Source organism: Kryptolebias marmoratus, linkage group LG22 (assembly GCF_001649575.2).
Source record: "Kryptolebias marmoratus isolate JLee-2015 linkage group LG22, ASM164957v2, whole genome shotgun sequence".
NCBI lineage: Eukaryota > Metazoa > Chordata > Actinopteri > Cyprinodontiformes > Rivulidae > Kryptolebias > Kryptolebias marmoratus.
The window spans coordinates 23,686,158-23,707,272 of NC_051451.1; the positions used below are offsets into that span (position 1 = coordinate 23,686,158).

The 21,115-nt window shown below is 37.4% G+C and overlaps 1 protein-coding gene across 28 annotated transcripts in view; it reads left to right on the forward strand.

The window, feature by feature from the left end:
- Positions 1–21,115, forward strand: part of LOC108234070 (neurexin-1a) — a 226,109-nt gene that overhangs the window by 139,747 nt on the left and 65,247 nt on the right. For all 28 annotated transcript variants that reach the window (XM_017412947.3, XM_017412949.3, XM_017412958.3 and 25 more), the window contains one exon: positions 6,306–6,487. In XM_017412947.3, the coding sequence (XP_017268436.1) occupies positions 6,306–6,487 (182 nt within the window). The remainder of the gene's footprint in view (positions 1–6,305; positions 6,488–21,115) is intronic.

Sequence of the window (21,115 nt, forward strand, 5' to 3'; positions counted from 1 at the left end):
AACAGCATGTCTGTATTTTTTTGTCCTGTTAAATAAATCTTTGTCCCTCATGTTTATTGCAAATGGTTGCATTAGCAGGTAGTTTTGCTGTGATCTCAGTTTTGCACCAGTGTGTGATGAAACATTTTCCCCTGCCTGCTGGTTCTGTTCTGTCTATCCTATTATAAGAGAGGCAGTTGTTTGTGCTAGGAGAGGATTAAGACAAGTCAACAATCCATAGTCTCTTTAGTCTCCCGAAGGGCTGCTCATACAATCCTGAAGGTAGAGAATGGCTTTTTCCAGGATCAACGCTTGAGAGCCAGGTTCAAATTGTTGAAAGTATCTCTCTATAACACAATAGAACAATGAACAGATATAGAAATAGAGATTGGATTGGAGGGTGGCCACAGGGATATAGCTCTATACACCATAGCTCGGTGTCCAGTTCTCATTGTCCAGGTGAATTTCCTTCATTTGTACCCACAAGACAGACAACCAGAGGCTCTACTGTGTCTGCTGTGTCCGAACAACTGAGGGACAAACGGCTCTCACATTTTTCTAAGCTGCTGCTGTGCACTACTTTTCATAATCCCAACATACAAAAGCTTCCTGTCAAAATTGACAGGGGTTTATCTACTAGCATTTCCAAGTGACACAACACATGAGGGTCTGTTTCATTTGAAGGCAGGTTTTTTTTTGTTTGTTTTTTTTAACATGCAACACTATATATATATATATAAAATAAAATAAAATAGTTGTATATTTAAATTTGTCCTACTTTTAAAATTTAAATTAAAAAATAAATAGGTTGTTTGTGTTCTGGAGAAAATCATTAAAAATTATATGATGGTCCTGCATGAGTGTGATATAAGTCAGACTTAAATCAACAAGGCTGAAACCAGTCTTTATCTAACTGCTTGTGAGCAATAACACAACAATGTCATGACTTACAAGCTAATATTGTGGTACTTTCATTTAAAATGTCTAATAATTTCCACACTTGACCTCTTTGACCTAGAAATTTTGGTTTTGCTAACTAAACATTAAGGGGTCCATTTTTCTAAGTTAGTATGAAAGTAGAAAGTGTAGAAAATATTTTGCAAAATAGATAACATTACCAGTAGATGTGTTTTTTAACACAGGTCAGTTTAGTGTGTTCTGTAAAGCTCTGACAACTCAGATGTCAAGTAGCAGTGCTCCCTCAGAAGGAAACCTGTTGTTTTATGGAAAAGTTGCCACCTCTTCATATTCTGCATTGCTTTAGTGCCAACAACTTTGACGCAAAATTAAATAAATGGTTTAGTGGCATTAAGTTAGGAGCAAGATGGAAGCAGCATCAGCTCAAGGGCAGTGTGGCTTTGGAATAGGTGCATCTACCAGCCTGTTCCTTTTTCATAGCACAGCCTCATGTGGTTATGCTTAGAGTAAAAAAAGAAACAAAAAATCCTGCTTGAGGGAATCACATCAAAGTCAAAATGGCCTACATATCCACAAATGGATTGGTAAGTGTACACGATTTGGCAAAGCTGCCTCAAACTGTGGCTGCAGTGCATAACACACAAGTGCTGTTGTAGATTTAGAAAGCTAATGGTACAAAAAAAAAACATATTTAATTCCATGACTTCTATCTTGCTACTTTTGAGCAGTAAAGTTTACAGCATGTTGCCAGAACACCAAACAGACAGACAAGAAAAACCCTGACAGGAATGTCACCTTGCCTACACAAAGCCCAACCCTCTGACAGAAAGAATACGGTACTTGTACTCCAGGAAAATCCATTGAGGCATCCTTTTGTTTACAGAAGAAATATTTTACATTTACATTAGCAACAGTCTGTAAACTAGAAGAAAACAGTGTCAAAGCAAAGGGAAACTACAGTATAACAAGCAGAAACTACTGTAATGTAACAGAAAGGCAGAAGAGCACACATGGTAAACCAATTCCAGCTGTTTGTCAACATTTATGCTGTGAATAAAATCAAATTGCTTACAGATTATCAACTTATGAACATTTAAAATGTCCACAGGAGCAAATAATAACAGCAATTAATTTAAATAGTGGTAATTTCAAACAAAAACCTGTTTAATAAACACTGTTAATGATATTTAAATTGAATGACCTGACTGTGCCAGTTGGCACATTGGACTTTATTGGCAAATAATGATGCTGAAAAACTGTTGAATTACTCAGCATCAAGAATTTTTGAGCAGATACAGTATTTGTCATATATATATATATATATATATATATATATATATATATATATATGCATTTGTTCAACTATGAGAAGTTTTGTAGCATTTAACTTTAAAATGTTTACTCAACTTTTTCACTCAACTGACTGTAATGTACAGTTTTACAGATGTCGCTAAAGTGGAATTTGAAGCAAATACAAAAATATAATTAACTTTGTTATTGCAAATATGTTCCTGTTAACCAAAGTAATTGTCTCAAAAGATAAAACACAGTTATAAAACGAAGTTCAGAAAAAAAAAACAATAAATGTTGGTGGCTTGTGATTTTCCCTCAGGACAGTAAATCTTTAAGAGCATTGATTGGAAACAGCTCCTTTACCAGATACCGATAGTGTTGAAATAAACAATAGTGTCCTCATAAATTTTGCTAATGATTTCTCTGAAAACTGAAATGGTAATCCAATAGACATCATTAAGCTTCTTTTAACTGTACACTTCCCCAGAGAGTGCACAAACCCAATATAAACCTAAAGTTGTCATTCTTAATAGTTTTGTTCTTTTACATGATTTGAGGTTGTACAGCAAGTAGCACTTAATTGAATTGCTCATATACATGTTGCAGTCATAAGTGAGAGATTCACAAAAATTCCAGCCGCTGTTCTCTTTAAGCTCCTTTTCATTTTTAAAAATATTCAATAAATGGCAAATGTAAACCTGAAAATGTTATCTTGTTATGGCAACTTAGTTACAACAGTTTTAAAAATGATCCTACCCCAAATCTTTTATCTTTCAGTTTCCACTCAGGAGACTCATGAAAATGATCAAAAATTAATTTCAAAAGGCAATACTATATGGCACATCTCGGATGATCTATTTTTGCACAGCAGTCATTACGGGAATCTGTGGCGGCAGATAGAGAGAAACGCAAGTGCTAGGTGCTGTCAGAAAACAGATCTATAATGTCATCTCTCCTTTTCACATTTCCATCACAACTATGTAATTATGATTGGATTCCTCCCCAGTTTCTCGGCAGAGGTGGTAATATGAAGCGCGTTGTGATGGCTGTTTTGGAGGTTAGAGGAAAGACAGTCTGCAAACCTGACCTTAGCTAAGCAGTACTGTCAAATACACTGCCTGGTTTGTGTGTTTTTCTCCTCTCACAACTGCTACAATAAGGCATTAGAGCCAGTATGTTTTCCTTTGTTCACCCCTAGCTCTCTGTTTTCATGACCCTGCCATCATGTCATACCCATATAGTGCTGATAAGCTGGTTGGCTATACTCTGCTTGTTCACTGCTCAATAAATATAGACAATGAGAAGTCTAACACACAGACTGTTTGCTATTCTACGATGTACTATTCCACACACCTCTTAGGCCAAATATATGAGGAACTCTTAGGCTGGTGCTACATTTTTAATGAAAGCAGAGTGTTTGATCTGCCAATGTTTATCTTCTTTGATGTTAACTGACACAGCAGAGAGCAGCCAGTTCTCACTGTATTCCGACATGAGGACCGATTAATTCATTATCCTTTGAAAGAGGAAGCTTGTGGTTAAGGAGTTCATTCTGGAGGTCTGATCTAGGATTCGTTGACAGCATTAAATAAGACCTTCCAGCACAATGCGTCTTGGTTTCCCCGCTATATAAGCTCTCTGGGGAAATGCATAAGAATGTAGAAGATTTGAATGTGTGAAGCAAGGAAATCCCAATAACATTCAATTTCCTCGGTTTTGTATTGTGTAAGTTGCATGGTGAACCATTTTGTACCTTACCCCTTTTATTTCTATTATTGTCATTATTGTTTTTTCATTAGATAGAGGGTGAATGGGGAATAAACTGAAACTCCTGGCGATCTAAAGGGGCAACAAACAGGCAGAAATTTCCAGGACACTACTGTATCTAATGACTACAACAGATCCATATCAGGCCAAGTGTCCCAGGAGAAAATGCAAATAACAAATATGTAGCCAGTGCATAATTACTCACCAGCAGTAGAGTTACACGAGCAAGTGTGCTGATTCCATCCCACTGCACAACTGTGTAGGTGTGCATTAGCCATGTTTCTCCATGTAGCTTAATCCTTACCAATCCCTCAAGGAGTTTTTCCCTTTGTCAAAGGGTTATATGAAAATTGGCAACCTTATTACCTCCACTAACTGAATCAGGTTTAGAAACATTTAAGGTTTTTGACCTCTTCTATCCTGAACCCACAGAGTCCTGCTATTATTCCATTTAACATAAAGATCTGCACTTAAGACCACTAAAATGAGTAATTGTTATATTATAGTGTTCACTAACAGTAAATAAGCTGTCAGTGGGATAAAGTGGGTGTCAAATTGTATGAATAGACCAAGCAAGAAATAGATGCTTAAGGGCACACAGAGTTCCAACGCCGACATAGTCTAAAAAGCACTTAATTATAATAAGCTTGAGTATGGAGCAAGTGTTAGATTGCTTGGGGGGGGACCTAAAGACAGCGACAACAGTCCAGTGCCAGCTGCATGAACTGGAGATTGCTCTGGGATGGGGCCAACATCAGATCTGTATTAGTGGAATGAGAAGAGACTTTTTTCTTTTTTTTTTCTTTTTTTTTTCTGTAGATGCTGCCAGACTTCATGAAAAAGAAATGATGCCTGCCTTGCAAATATATCGAGCGAAGTATATTTTCCATTGTTCATGTCATCAAGCTCCAGAGTATTTTATCCATAAGGATAACAAAAGTGCTTACAGTGTTATTATCATCAGGTTTTACAAATGCGAGTTATACTTTATAAAACCAATAAATCCTGTCAAAGATCTGTGTCTTAACATAATTTGATAATTGTACTATTGTTAATTAATGATGCAAGAATTTTTGGCTAATGGTTCACAGTATCTACTTAATCAAATAAGAGAATGGGCATGGAATAGTTGAACACGTGATTACAACGCTGTAAAGAACATCTAGAGAAAACAAAACCAAAGGCATATGAAAAAAATTAAAATTTATCTATAGTGTTATATCCCTGTGAACCAGTTTACAAGAAAATATTGAAATCACAGTCAAAAAGATTTGCAATCTATTGTTTCAACAAAGGCCGTTTAACTACCTTCCCCTGTGGTTTAAGTCGCTTTTTAGCTCTCTTGCTCGCAACAGACGTGAAAGCATAACACACCAACTGAGCTCCTTGTCTAATTTTTCATAAAGATAGCTGTTTTTATGCTAATCTGACAGCTGCATTCAATTTCAGCCTTTCTCACGGGCATTTTTTTCCCAATCACAGACTCATTCATTCTCAATTGTGAACACACATACACACCTTCTTTCATAACTCTACTGTCTGTGTCCTGGCAAAATTTGATTAAAATGCTACAATAATCTTAAAACATGAGACACGATTCTGTCTTTAAGCATCAACATCTCCCTCTCTGAACAGGCCACTTTCATTTTGAGTTAGGATAGAGTCATTGTCAGATTTCAACTTGACTAGAATAGTGTTGAGGTGCTGCAAGGCTCTTTCTCCCTCAGTTTTCCATCTACCAGGTCATGTTTTAACCTTTTATGGAGCTGCTAAAGACACTGACATGATTCAGAAAGACAGGAAATAACTGGTGTAGAGGATACAAGGAGGGCATAATTGGTCCACTCACTCAATATTGCTACCATGTGCTTTGAAGCTGCTAATGAAGCACAAGGGATAAGGAGATGCCCGTTTGGCATGCTGGTTTCCTGGACGACGGGGACACAACTGCAAATTTGCAAGTGTTGACTTGTCTCTTCCACATAGAGGTGAAACAGGCAGTGGCAGTAAAACTGAGTAATTGCTCAGCATTGTGAGGTAAGCGGCTCTGCTACCTGCCTCCCTCATTTTTGCTGAATTTTCCACCACTCATGAATTGACACAAGTGTACTCAAACTCTCAGATGGAGCTGAGAGCTGTTCAAGAGTGATATGTTGCTCAGAGCTCTGCAAAGTCATTACTCAGCACAATCTAACACTCAGACTGACGGAGCTCCATGCACATGCTGTTGATGCCAGCTTTGCTGTGTTAAAAATATTTGTAATTTGACAGTTGATGCCCGCCTGGCATAAAGTTGTTATTGTTTCTGAAATGTTTGATTTTTTTTCCCCTCTTCTTTTGTCCTGTAGCGGGAACAACATACATATTTGGGCGAGATGGTGGACTGATCACATACACATGGCCGCCAAATGACCGTCCCAGCACAAGGGCGGACCGGCTAGCCGTTGGCTTCAGCACGCACCTAAAGGATGCTGTCCTGGTGAGGGTGGATAGCTCCTCTGGCCTCGGAGACTTCCTGAAACTCCACATTGTAAGTAAAAAACAATTTATTTAACAGGTTTTAAAGTGTGACAAAGCAGAATCTACACATTCAGAACAAAAAAAAAAGTTGTATAGTTGTGATGCAGTGATGTCATCATAGGGCAATTAGGTCATTCAATTTGTTGCTTTCACAAACTTTGGGTCAAACTCAATATTTGCTTGTGACATTATCTGCCTATGATAAAACAACATGTTTAAATAATATTGTTTGGATATGATACAGTTTGTTTAAATTATTCACAGTTAATTCCTGTAAATTCCAATCATTCCTATAAAAAGTTCTGAAAAGGTTCCAAAATTCCCTAACCTAACTTCCCATGGAACATTTCTGGGAATTTACTGTATATTTTCTGCTCTTTCACAACCCCAAACCTTACCAACCCACTTCTGACGTGTCCATTGTTAATTCAGCATTTTAAGTTGTTGTTATTAAAAACTGATATAATTAAAAAAATAAATGAAAATCTCAATATTCAACAAATTTTATAAACTGTTCTTGTTTCCATGGAAAAATAAAAAAAACATTACAATGCAATTGCTACAATAATAGCTTCATGAGCACAGCACCATGCTTGACTACATGCTTTGGCTCTTATTTGAGTACATAAGAAGTGGAGGGAAACAGTGCAGTAATAAGGGCAGGTTCCACACAGTGCATCTGTGACCTGGACATAATTCTGCTAGATACCAAATGACCTGCCTCCCTCTAGCACCCATTGCTGACAGCACCATGTACGCTGGCCAGGAGCATAAAGGAACATTGGACACATACACACACAGAGGAAGGCTGAACACATACAAACATGAAATTAGTCTTGAAGTTTGCAGCAACCTCAGCTGCCCACACTAAGCTTTACACATACAATAAGCACATAGTGACATAAGCAGGCCTTTCCTGAGGATACAAAGCAGCTGTGATGTTGCTCTTTTTAGACACTTCTACCTCATGCTGTATTTCTTTTTTCTTTTTGTACACTTTTCTCCCTAAATCTAAGGCTTAAATAATGTTTATCTTTTAGTCTTAAAGTTGATCGCTTTTTTTATAAGGATGGAACATATTTGGTGAAGATCAGTCACAAGTAAATGCCAGACAGGGGTAGTCAGGATGTTGAAAAAACAAATTGAAATATAGTTGTAAAAGGACAGATGTGCTTACTCAGATGTGCAAATGCTCCATTACAATCATTCATTACACAGCAATGCTGTTCTCTGGGCTTCTGTTCAGCTGCTGGAAAACCTCCTGAAACAGGCACAAATTAAGAGAGAATTCCCTAATGGATTATTTTATTGTAAATGATTTTAAAAGAAGTCTTCTTTAAAGATTTTACAATCATGGGATTTTATTTTATTTAAAACTTTGTCAGGGTTTTGCTTTACTGACTTCAAAAAATTGTGCAAAACTTTTCATTTTCTGTGATAACTTTTTTAATTTCTTAATACTTGAGGTAGTTAAAATGGGAGACATTTTCTCAAAAGACACACAGGTATATTTACATAGAATTACAAGGGGCATTCTAAGCTTGTATGTTAGGTTTCAGATCCATAGTGTACAAGTAATGAATATGGTATAGGCTATAGGTCAGAGACATGATGCACACACACGCACACACACACACACATATATATATATATATATATATATAAAGATCAGACAGCTTACAGCAGATGCACACATAGTGTTGTTGATAAAATAAGGAGCACACCATTGACATTTTACAAGGAGAAAATGTTGATAAGGCATGTTCTCAGAGCAGGGGCAGTGGGTTGTGAGAATCCTCTCCTCTCGCATCAGCAGTCACTCTGAATGCCACTTCCTATTTATTTATTTATTCATATTAATCTTGACGCTGTGTGAAACAATGAATTTTATTAGAAAATGAGACGGACACAAGGGGAAAATGAGTTTTAAAAAGTGGCATGGGAAGACATTAAAAACGGGCATGAAAGTTCCACTTTTGATTCACCCAGTTAGTTGAGATGAAGAAAAAAAACTGTTAAAATAACACATTGCTAACATTTGCATTATAAACATGAAACAGTTTTTTGACAAATGGTAATTAAAAATAAAGATTAATTTTCTAACAATTATTATACCTAAAATACAAATTCTGCATCATAGTGTGCTACCAAATGTGTTTTAAAATGTATGTATTTTAGCTTAGTATAAACAAGAGCATAATTTATTTGTCATTAGGAAAATGTCCCACCTTTTGTGCTGAAGCCAAATAAAAGAATAGCAGAAAATTAAATCACAATGTTTTATAAAATTATATACTTATGATACGTACCCTCTAGATATGCATTTTGTGCTTCTGTGATCTCCTTATTAATTACAGTGGGAAGGATGTATTTTATTGCACTCCATTAAACACAATGAGCTGTGCAAAATTGCCTCTTTGATGTGTTTCTTATATAGAAAAGGCTGCATTTGTCTCTAGTCACCTGCAAAATTCTTATCTGTGCTAACGTTCAAATAATGGGCCAGATTTTAATATGAAATAATAACAATACATTGACCATGTAGCCTAATTTGCCATAAAATCTGTACTAAGAGCTTGGTGATTTCCCTTAAATTTATCAAATTTGCTATTTTTTGATGCAAATGTATGTAATACGGCAGACTGTTTATTTTCTTTAATGAAAACATAGAAACTAACTTTTGGGGTCCAGACGATGCATTTTAAAGATTGTTTCCATTCACGCTTGTCTTATTCCTTTTAGTGTCCTCAGCTCTAAATAGAAATGTCTTAGAGGGAGTGTATCTCCAGCTGTTTGAGATTGGATTAGACCAGAATTTAGTATTTACCCCTCCCTCCCCCTCTAATCTCCTGCTCCCATTTCATGATGACAGGAAAGCCAGTGGGGCTTGAAGGACGCCATCTCAGCTCTCACTCTTTAAGTGGGAATTTTTTGAGTAATATGTGGAGACTATGATTTAAATGCACCTCAAAGGAACTGTGATTCTCCCCACTCCTGCCCCTCCTTTCCATCGCAGATAAAGACAATGAGTGTGAAGTCAGCCAACCATCAAATGTATCACAATCCTCATGCTTATTATTAAAAAGAGCGTGGATTCATCTTGGGGTGTTTTTCTTTCTTTCTTTCAATTATGATGATTCCCAACAATGCCATTCGGGTTTATCTAAGGTGAAGCATATTCATAAGGCTTGGGGTACAAGTGTCCCACATGGATATAAGCCTTGTCTGTACATGACCTTGTGCTCCAGCAAAGCATATATGCATATAATTAATTGCACTGTACTTGAAATTCTAATATTGGGAACTATTTATAATTATAGTATGTACAATATAAAATCATGGATATAATGATTTTTGGTGGGTCTGTGGAGTAAACAAGACGTGTAACTTTCTTTATAGCTTGTGTGGTGCGCATACTTATTAAAACGTGGTAAGACAGTTTTCCGATGGTCCAATTTAAAAACAGGATACTAAGGATGAGGTTGATTTTATTTTCTACTGAGGTATTTATTTCTTCGCAAAAGAAGTGCAATATCATTTATATTTCCAAACCAAAGGCTCGGTTTCTGTTAATGGAAGTCCATCTCTACATTTTTCATGAATGTATATTTACATAGTAAAATGGAAATGTTTGTAGTTGTTGTCTTCGTTTTTTGATGTCAATAAGCAGCAGTGATTCTGACTATCAGGGGCTCTCCTTAGTCTCAAACAGGGCCCCTGGGGACCCAGTCAGCTTGTTCTGTGTTGGCACTCAATCTCTGTGTGGGGGTTGGGGACTTTTCTGTGCACTTTCTTCTTCCCCTTCTTCTAATTGCATGCATCCACCCCCCAACCCCTAAAAAAACAAGTAATGAAGGGACTGTGGCTAAGACAGCAACACTGTGAAGTTAATGTATTCCATAGAGCAGAAAGGATGGTGGAGAAATAATGACTTGGTGGTGCGCTGCTCCCTTTGGTCCTTCTTTAGCTGACTACCAGAAAGGAGGTTCTTCTTCTGATGGAAGACACCTTTAATTGCAGTTTCAACTTCTGCTCTCTACCCTATTAATCATATAAAATGGCTTGAGAAGAGAGAAAAGAGAGAACATCAGATCCGATGTCTGAGTATCTCAATTTTCAAGTTAGAAATGTCATATTTTTGCAGTTCACCTCACTTACAAAGATTGTATTATTCACAGCGGTGTGCTTCATTAGTGAATGCTGGAGTCTAATTTGACGCTCCGTGTTCGACTGTTACCTGGGAGAGGTGCTGCAGGTCTCACAAGAGAACCAGTCTCACGCTATCCCCAATACTCTTATTAAAACACCTGCCTAGGGACGATATCTTATTCTCATCCACTACCCCTGTTAGGGTCACTAATTACTTCTCCTCCTTGCTCTGCACCCAGACATAGAATAGACTTGCATGCAATACCCTAAGGATCAGCTGGTATGCAGATCTCTGTGTTGCTTGCTTAGTTAAGTCACATCAAGCAAGATGTGAACCATGATATTACAGTGATGTGTGGTAATTCAAGAGAATTGAACAATTCTTGGAAAACTGCTAAAAATATATCACTGGTTACTTGTTTATGGGTGCAGAATAATTGTTTAATTTTTAGTAAGACCTAATATATTGTTGTTGTTTATTGTTTTGTTTTGTGATAAGGTTGTCATCAACAAGCTTGAATATCTATATTTTTTTATTCACATTACTTTAACTGTTGTTGCCATAGTAACCACCCCAGTACAGCACTGGACTCAGAGCCACCGTTCTAACATGCATTTTAAGCAGATTTAAAAGTAGTGAGAGCATGCTATTGCCAATTTGAAACTGTGAATCACATTTCTGCTGAACTTCCTCAAAACTCAAATAAAAGTGGGGGAAAGAAGGCTACTAAGAGAAAATCAAAGGACCCCTATTTCTGCCCTCTATTGTGATGCTGTAAAGATCAGAGCTTTAGAATTCCAGTTGTACAAAAGTTGTACTTATATTTTTAAATGCACCTAAAGCTGCACATGAAATATGAATAACCTAACAATTTTGCACACTACTAACTAAATCTGTACCCTGCGACATTCTTCTTCATCAAATTATAACACTCTAATGAACATAGGGAAAGGAGTAAACACATTTATCCCACAAGTGATTTGACTTCTTATACTTTCTGCTGACACAATTCACTCTTGATGTTTTAACTCCTCAGCTTTAATCGCCACACTTTACATTTAGAACCAGATGCATTTAGACCTTCTTCCCACACTTTACCCTGAGATGACTCAGGAAAACGATATCTGCTATTTTCTTGTCAGTATATTATTTAGATTTTAGTGCATTATGTGGCAGAATTAGTCAAATGGCACGCAATTAGGAATTGACACTAAAAGAAATATATGTAAATGCCCAGGTAATGTTTCTATTCTCATGCTCTTTGTGTGGCTGACACACAGAATTTGAGTTGTAATTGTTTAAGTGGCGATGAGTAGTGGTAATATTATGGTAATGGTGCTGGTAAATACAGCATTGACTTTATGTCTGCTGTGACTGATTGTGGCAAAGGCTTGTATGAAGCGAGTAAACCTCCTTCCTATGTGTTTGAGCCATGGATGGGACAGCCACTCAGCATCAGATGATACACCTGACCTCAAAGAATCAAATCTCATCATCTCCATATTGAGAAAGGACAGCACTAGAATCACCATTACTCATCTTTCAATTCCAATCATTTCTCAATTTGTTCAAGCTCTTTGCCACTACAAAGCCAAGTGGTCCATGAAGAGGAAGTGCGTGAGAGAGGGAGGATGATGTGTGTGTGTGTGGATTTGAGGCGTCAGGACAATACTGGGTCTTCACTTTTATTAGTGTAACAAATCATGGTGACTACAGCTTGTCATTCTCAAAGCTCTACGTCAATACATTATGAGCTTGCCTCAAACAGAGCAATATTGCCATGGCTAACATGGAGTAAATTTGATTTCATTGTTAGTGTTACACTGTCAGGCCTTTTGCTGGGTTACAAGGTAAAGAACATTGACATTCTATTTGTTGTTTTATTACACTTTGATGGATGATTTATTTTTTTCATTTTTCTTGCCTGCAGTGCCTTGGCTTACCCTCAACATTATATTTATACATGTTTATGACCACATCTGTTGTTTTCATCCTAAGCACTGAAAATATTTTACCTCAAATCGCATGATGTCTATAATGTAGTAATGTGTGTGGAGAGAACAGTGTGTGTTTGCATGCATTTGGGACAGGAGCACCGCAGCATGGAGTCACCATAGTTGTTGACTTTTGACACAGCTGCCCCAGGCCTTAGAATGGGATAAAAATAGTTTCACTCTTTCTCGCTTCATTAAAGTTAACTTGAGTACAGCAGGCCCCAGTTACCACAAATGCAGAGTATTTTGTCTGAAAATAATAAGCGCATTAATATTCTGAAGATATTTTTTTTCTTTTTTCCAACAGAGACATAAAAACATACAGCAGCTATAAGACGTAGGATAAACCAAAATGCTTTTGTTAATTTCAATCATTACTTGGGGTTGTGTTTACACAGAACCATTAATGTTCTGAAACCTTTAATGCTATTACTATACTACATCTCGGCACAGGAGGGTGACACAGGGCACACTGTCCTTCTTTATAGTCTTATGTGAAATAATTTATTTTCAGTTTTTACTAAGAGTGCAAAACCCATTTCCTACTGAATACCTCATGAGTTACTTTGTGTCATCGGTTTACAAGAGGACTTTGATAAACGTTTGTCATTTTATTTTACCACTGCAAAGTACATCTTAAAAAACTGATGCTACTTTATTTTGTTTACTATGTGAAATATTTTCTAATCTGCTGCATTCAAAAAAACAAACAAAAAAAAATATAAGAAAATCACTGGAGTCTTTTCTATTTATGTTATGCATCAAATTGTTTAGGTTTTTTGCAAGCCTAATATAATTTATAAATAATGCTTAAAATCTGTGGTAAATATTTTAAACATGTATGTGAAAGGATATATTTTTTTTGCATATGCTTCAGCACTTCACTGTAATCACTCAGAGCATAGAGCAAGAGCATTAAGAGTGGGCTGAGTCCAGAATTACCTATGCAATTACTCCTAAATATCTCTGGCAAAGAAAAATCCTCCAGGTTGCCTCTCAGCTAATTATTTCATAATTGTTGTTGGTGCCCTGTTGTTGATGTCTTCCGTAGGGCTTTGCTTGGAGCTGCATGAAATATTTAACAGACGACTCGCCTTGTTCTGGTCAACTTAATTACCTTTTTTCATTCCCGTGCTGTTCTCATCTCCAGCCCCTCGTGCCTTCCATGCAAGTTTGTTATCCACACATAAAAACAATACGCGTGCTGTTTTTAATTATGCACTTCTGTGGAAATTTTGTTGAATGCCTCCATAGTTGAATATGTAGATGCTGGCATTGTAGCAGAAAATATAACTCCAGTTCAGTTTTGTTATGTTTTACTAATTTGTTTTTTTGGTTTTACTTTTACTCATTAACCACACAGACTCATAAATCTTCAGAGAAATTGATCAACAGGAAGTGAGACACTGAGAGGCAGGATGTATCATATGAACAAATAGAAATCAGTGCAGCAGAAACCAATCATGACTGGGTTTGGTAAGTCAGGGAACTGTATCTGCTCCTAAAATGTCTGTGTCTCCTGAGAAAACAACCGCACTGTCAGCTGAAACACTTATCTTTCTCTGGTCCCTCATTTTTATTTATTAATAATTAATTCAGTGGTCATCCAAATATCCTTAATAACTACCAGTCAATAGTTTTAAATTTCAACTGAGTAATACAAAGTTTTGCGTTTAGTTCTCTCCAATTATATGCTAAACAGCAGTTGACAAGTCAAATATTCCTAGAATGATGTGTATTGTTATTGCTCTTAGAAGCGTCTGGTGTTTTGTCTTTTAGCTATAGGCTGAGCTCTCTAAATGGGGCCTCTGGTCATAGATAGTTTCTTCTACAGCTCCTTCAGAGGAAGGGGCTTTGTGTCTGTGCACATGAAAATAATTCTCAGCTTTTCTTTTATAATAAGAGCTGTGCAGAGACGGGCAGCAATGCTGCCAGAGCAGGAGCAAACAATTCCTGGTGTGTCATCTGCCTACATGTGCAGCACACCTTAGACGGGGAGATCAAACAGACAGGCACACGTTGTTCCTTTGTCCTCTTCCATTTCTCAGGTGAGCACGTAAGGTGAGGGGGCACCCTTGAATCTGTGGCCTCATTCTGCTCAGTTTAGCAGCCATGCAGAATGCCTTTACTCTAGAGAGAACAGAGATGTTGCAAGGACAAGGTTGACTTTTTGTTTTTGTTGCTGTAAATGCTGTACCATTAAGGAAAACCCTCATGCCTCAATCTGTGGGCCTTCTAAGTTGATGGCATGACCGATAATTTGGTTCTCTTGTCCCAGAAGGGCAAAGCAAACACCTTGACAACAGCAATTAAAAGTGCATGCAGGCCTAAATCATTTTCTTGTCTGCATCTCCTCCCTTCTCGCGGCCTAATAAATCAGTTATGCTCGACGTATCCTCCCCTCCTTAACTCTTTAATTCACAAGTGCATTTTGTGAAATAGCTCAGTGGCTGACAAAGAACTCCTATAAAAGATGTAGAAAATTGCTGTGGGAATTCAGGGTCTCTCCTGGATCCACACAGAGCTTAACATTAACTAGTCAAAAGTTTCACTCTGCTATCAGGACTGACACATTATAATGGCGGATCAGGTACCAATGTAAAACTGCAGTGTAGAGTATTGCTATTTACTGTTGATTACACAGGCTAATGTTGCATATTACACGCTCCACTTTGTATGTCCTAACCTTGTGCATGAAAGATTGAAAACATGTTTATCCTGTACACACTAGTGGCTCCCTTAAAATCCAATGGTCTGGAAATGTTGTCCAAGTTTTATTCTAGTGTGCAAAGTTTCAAAGGAGACACCCCTGTGATCAATACCTTGTCTCTCTGTTTGCCCACTCTCTCATCCATGTAATAATTTCTGAGACTATTACAAACCAGAATGCTGCTGTTATTTGTATGAAAATGTAACAACTATTGAGTGCCAGTGTCACCCACCACTATTCTTTAGTCAACTGCCTCATAAATCGATGGCCAGTCAGCCAGTCTGTGTGTTTGTTTCTTGATCCATAAACATCTACTCAATAAACCTACAAGCACTGCTCATTGCAACCATCACTGTGGTACACCAGTCATCCACAACATTAAAACCACTGACAGGTCAAATTAATAATATGGATTATCTTGCTACAATGGCATCTGTCATGGGGTGTGATATATTATGCAGTAGGGGAATGGTTAGTTGTCAGGTGTGATATGTTGGATAAACATTCACTTCTGATGTCTGATAATTCTAGTTTTATTCTTCTGTTAAAACTTGGGTTCTGGCATTTCTTGTTAATTCTTAGAGAACACCAAGTAAATCTTTGTATCACCATGAAAATCATTGATGACAACTGCTTCTTCTAGCTTGATAATGTATTACACTTAAAAATGATCAGAAATGATGGTAGAGAGGTGACAGAGTGATTTAAATCCAGATGAGCATCTGGGAGTTATGATATAACCTTTTTAATAAATGTTATGGATGAAACTTTTAAATATTTAAAATTATACACAAAATTAAACATTTTTTCAAGGATTCAGTGAAAGTGTCTTTAACGTGGGACAAGGCTTTAAAAGAACAGTTTAGATTTTTGAAGTGTGGTGCTATGAATATGTTATGAACAAGTATTATTGTCTGTGTTGTAAATAGCTTTTTGAACTTTTATTAGTCTGGTCAGTTTAATTCTGACAGAACTGATGAGCTAGTCAAAACCAAAATGGATTTCTGCTGTATTTAAACACCTCTAATCTCAAAAAATATCATAGCAGTTTATGTAAATTTTGTTTTTATAAACATTTACACCTCTGTTAATTTCTCATTACAGACATTAGGGTAGACATATTATGGTATCCTTTCTGAAAGTGTCCAAGGTAATCTACAGCTAGCTGGTGATGTGGTAACATGTAATACAAAACTGACAGTGATATAAAGATTTATAAAAAAGCTTTTGCAAGAGACCACAAATATTTTTTTTTTGTTGTTGTTTGTTTGGACCTTATCAGTTTAGATTATGCAGCATCACTCATAATCACCAATGTCTACATGGAGGAGGTGGAAAGCAAAACACTAAACTGCTATGGAACTGTAAAAGCACTTAGCAATGTGTATAAGCCTGAAATTTCCCATGAAAAAGGTCATCAAAAGAGTTGACTTCACAGGCTTTGTCTTCAGAGAGTGATGGCCTCAGCCACTCGTGTTATTCTATGAATTTAGATGAAACTACGAGGTTACCTGTGGTAAAAGCATTGACAATGATTCTGTTTGATAAAAACAGACATGTCTTTTAGGCAGGAGCTAAATCTAGCTGATTGCTATTTAAAGGACAAAAACCTGCTGTGTTTTTAAGGAGAAGTTGTTTTTCAGATTTGTAAGGTTCAGTTCAACTATGTTGATTTCTTGTACTCCTTCTTGGATCTGAGATTCCTACAGTAACACAGAGTATGTTTTATTTGTCTCTCACTAGAGACTTTCCATGTGAGGTCCTGACTGGCATCATGAATAACACTGTTTGCCAAAAAACAAAGTCCATTTCACAAAGGCTCAACATCTTAGTGTCTGATAACAAAAGGCATCTTCAAAGAACTTGATAAGTCTAAGTTTTGTCATGAGGTAAAACAACATGATATTCAACCAATGGTTTCATTGCTGTGGCGGATTGACATTTTTCCAGGCTGGGAGTAATCATATAATCGTTATTACTTCATGAAATCTTAATAGCTCCTGTCAATTGGAGACAAAGTAATGGGTTGAGACAGGAATTTCTGATGCCATCAGTATTTAACAGATGGCAGTAAAAAGTTTTTTGAGTCCATCAAGAGTTCAGATGGAGCCACTTTTATTGTTTACTCCTATAAATCTGTCTAGAGGCACCACACAGTCATAACATTTTACAATAAAAGTCACAACTACTACAATTTTAAAAGATACAAGACTATGCAGTTTAAAAATGCAGTTTCTAGCAGTCCAGCAAGAAGAGGTGGGCTGTCGTTATATCAAAAGTGGTATCAGACAGAAAGATCTGATATCTTTTGGCCCCAGTGGGGACTTTCTAGCACACCCAGGGAAGAGGGAAAGGCTGTGGCAGCAGGAGAGAAGCAGTGGACTGGTCACCCACAAGGTCTTATCTGTCTGTCGTATTATTTCAGCACAAAGACCCACACAAGCCATATCTCACAGCCATCTCTCTGATAAGGACGGCTGCCACAAACAAAAATAAAAGACAAAACAGAGAGAGTGTGAAAACAAAATAACAAAGCAGAGCACCGCTTCTTCATTGTGTTGGCCTTTTATTACCTTTCCCCAGAAGATGACTGATAAAAACCCAAGAACAAGGAAGAAGGGGAAGACAGAAGATAAGCTGAAGAAAAGAGAAGGGATAAAACTAAAAATTTCATTAAGGGAAAAGCCTGTTGTTGTTACAAGGGGAAGAAGATAACATGTAATGAGGGAGGTGGTAAGATTGACTGTGAAAAGAAACTCAAGTGTACATGCACAAGACATGAGTTCTAATCCATCTTTGCCTCTGGAAAGCTCCTGACAGGCTGTCAAAGCTGGCCTGCTAAACACCTCTTTGTTATTGTCTTCTAACACTCAGATATTCAACAACACTGTGTGCATTTAGAAGGAACTGTGTCCTCATTAGTCTTTGAACTTATATAAAGCAGGTATCTGTATGATCTGTTTTCTTTACTAAAATAACCAACTATTTGTTCAAGATCTTTTCTTCTGCAGACACATGCAATGAGAAATGAGACATGCTACTGATCTTAGGCACGTATTGTATAGACTTTTGCTATGTTATAGTTCAACTGTTAAATAATTTTGGGAAACAAAGTATCCAGGAGCAGCTTGCATCTGCTTCCTTTTCCGCCTTCAGCTCTCTACTCCACTAGGCGGAGTTGCAGGCCAGCTTCGGCACAGAGATGCAGACAGTTTTTAATGTACAGCATTTATCATCACGGCAGAAGTACTTGTCTCCATGGCCCTATCACTCCCCCTGTTATAAACCAGAACTGCAGGACACAGCTGATTCAGAAATCGGCTAAGATCAGATCAGTATTTTAACATATTGCAAAAGCTATATTGTTGCAGTTGTTGTTATCCTTGTTGCATTGCAGACCCACCTGAAAAAAGATTGGGAAACTTAAGTTATATAAATATACATTTATTAGAAAAGTGAACCTCTAATCTTTTACCGCATTAGACTGTCACACTTTTATAACTTTCTCCATTGTTGTTTCTATTCACACTAAGAAAAGGACCAAACAAATGCTGTGAGAGGTTGAATATTTTAACATTTGTAGCACATTTTCTATTTTATTTACATAACGGAAGATTAAAAGGGGAAGAACAAAAATGTCATTTATTCAACATCTTAGTAGAAAAGGAGTTTTGTTAGTAGAATTTGTTTGCGTCTTCTTCTGACAGATGTCATTGCTCTTTTGTTTCATTACATCTTGAGTAAAATGTGCCTTTAACTTGTGTGGGTTTGGTTTAATTTGATTTGAGTGAGCTGCAACTATATCAAGTCAAAAATTACTTGGCAGGATAATGGCTTCCATATTCAGACAGTCAAATGCATGTAACTAGTTAGTTGTATTTACATAATGAACATCTAGTTGTTTTATACCTAATTGTGAAATTTGGTCTGAAACTACAGTTTTTTTTAGAACCTTGTCACCTTGTCACTAAATTCACAAAATAGATTATCTCTCCTTTTTTTCTTTCCCTCAGTTATTTTGTTGCTATTAATTACTTCATATTCCTATCATGCATGTTCAGTGGTGCATGAAACACTTTTGATCACACATGCTACGAAAGCAGTCACCGTTTGAAATATTGCATTTCATTCCCCTTGACATCTAGAATTATTTGTGGTGGTATGGCGAAATGATGGTCAGCTGCAATGATGCTGCCGCCACCTCTGAAGATCAGGAATTTTCAGTACACTTGGAAATCAGAGTTATAGTTGCCGGTGAAGGACAGATACCATAGCAGTTTGTTTGTGTAGTGAGAATGTGTATGTGTGTGTGTGTGACCTTGTGTGTATAAGTGAGTGTGAACTGTTCAATAAACTCATCACAGGCCTCATAAAGATAGCTGACATTTACAGCAAAGATCAAAAGTCAAGGAGGTGGACCTAATGAGATCATGATAGAGGAAAGGTTGTTTTCTCACAGCCATCTAAAAAAAGTGGGAGAACAGAACATCAGAGAACAAGTGAGGCATATTTCATAAATATTCAAAGTATGGTCCAGACAGAATTTATAGCTTTTGTGACCATTTAAATTGATGATTTATGAAGCATCCAAGCAGCACTTGATGAGGCCAATGTGGACAGACAGTGTGATAATGTGGATCTAATTAAAACTCCCAGAGTGGGACCACAGCGTATGTCTCTGCTGACCCACACACACCGGGCATGACCATGTCCTCATTAGCACCAACAATGTCACCAGACCTACACCAGTCGACACAGAGACTTAAAAAGTGGAAAAAGAACAAAAAGTCTTCCTACTTTATGTGCACTGAAATTATCCTGATTTCTGAAACTAAGGCCTGGTTGTAAACGTGAGCTACTTCTTACGATGAAGTTAATGAAGTCAGAAACACAGAGAGGGGGGAGCCATTACGCTTTGAAAGAACCCCACTATTGTGTATGGGGACTGAACGGGTTGCCAGATTGGCAGCTAAACCTTATGGGTTTCTCATACCTTTGATGAAACCCTGAAACTGGTGAGGAAGAGTTGACAGACACAGTCCCTTTGGCCAGGTTCTGTCCTTTTTCTGTGCCTCTGTTGTCTGCCTTTGTCAGATCTGTGAATTTTGGTGTGTTTGTCTGTGTAAGAATGAGACTGTGGGTAAAAGAAAGTGGGAGAAATAGTGTGTGTCTATGTGCTCGCTGCTTTGTGTGTTCAGGATGAGCAGTCATCTGATGAACTGCCTTCCCTCGATCGAGGCTTTTGCTCGCTCCAGCCAGTGAGATCCTGTTGTTGTGTTGGTTAACAATGCTCATCCCCCTGCACCACAACTCACAGAGCAGCAGTAAGAAGTTGGCAGACCCTAATGGAAACGTCATCTCTGAGATAAAAGATGGCCTGGCTTTGATGAGAGCGGGAGTTATGGGAGGTGTATAATAAAAGAACCATTTCCAATCAGTTCTGAAGCCAATTTAAAAGTGGAGAATAAAGACATAAGCTGTCATGGACAAACTGAAAAAATGACAGTCACTCATAGCTGTTCTCCGGTTTGTCAGGTAGAGGGGTCTTTCAATACAGCACTCTATCGTCCTGTTTTGAATTGGACAGCCTGTAAACTAAATTCAAACCTTGATTTGGGAATTAAAACTCAGTTGTACTTTCATCTTGTTTTTGTCGCTTCAGGTTTTTTCTCAAACTCAGTTGAGATGGTGCAGTCCTGCTGTGAATGTTTTCTGACTGAGGCCCTGCTTACAGACAATAATGTGCTTTATTTGTAGTGTTTTTCTGGGCCAGGTGATACCACT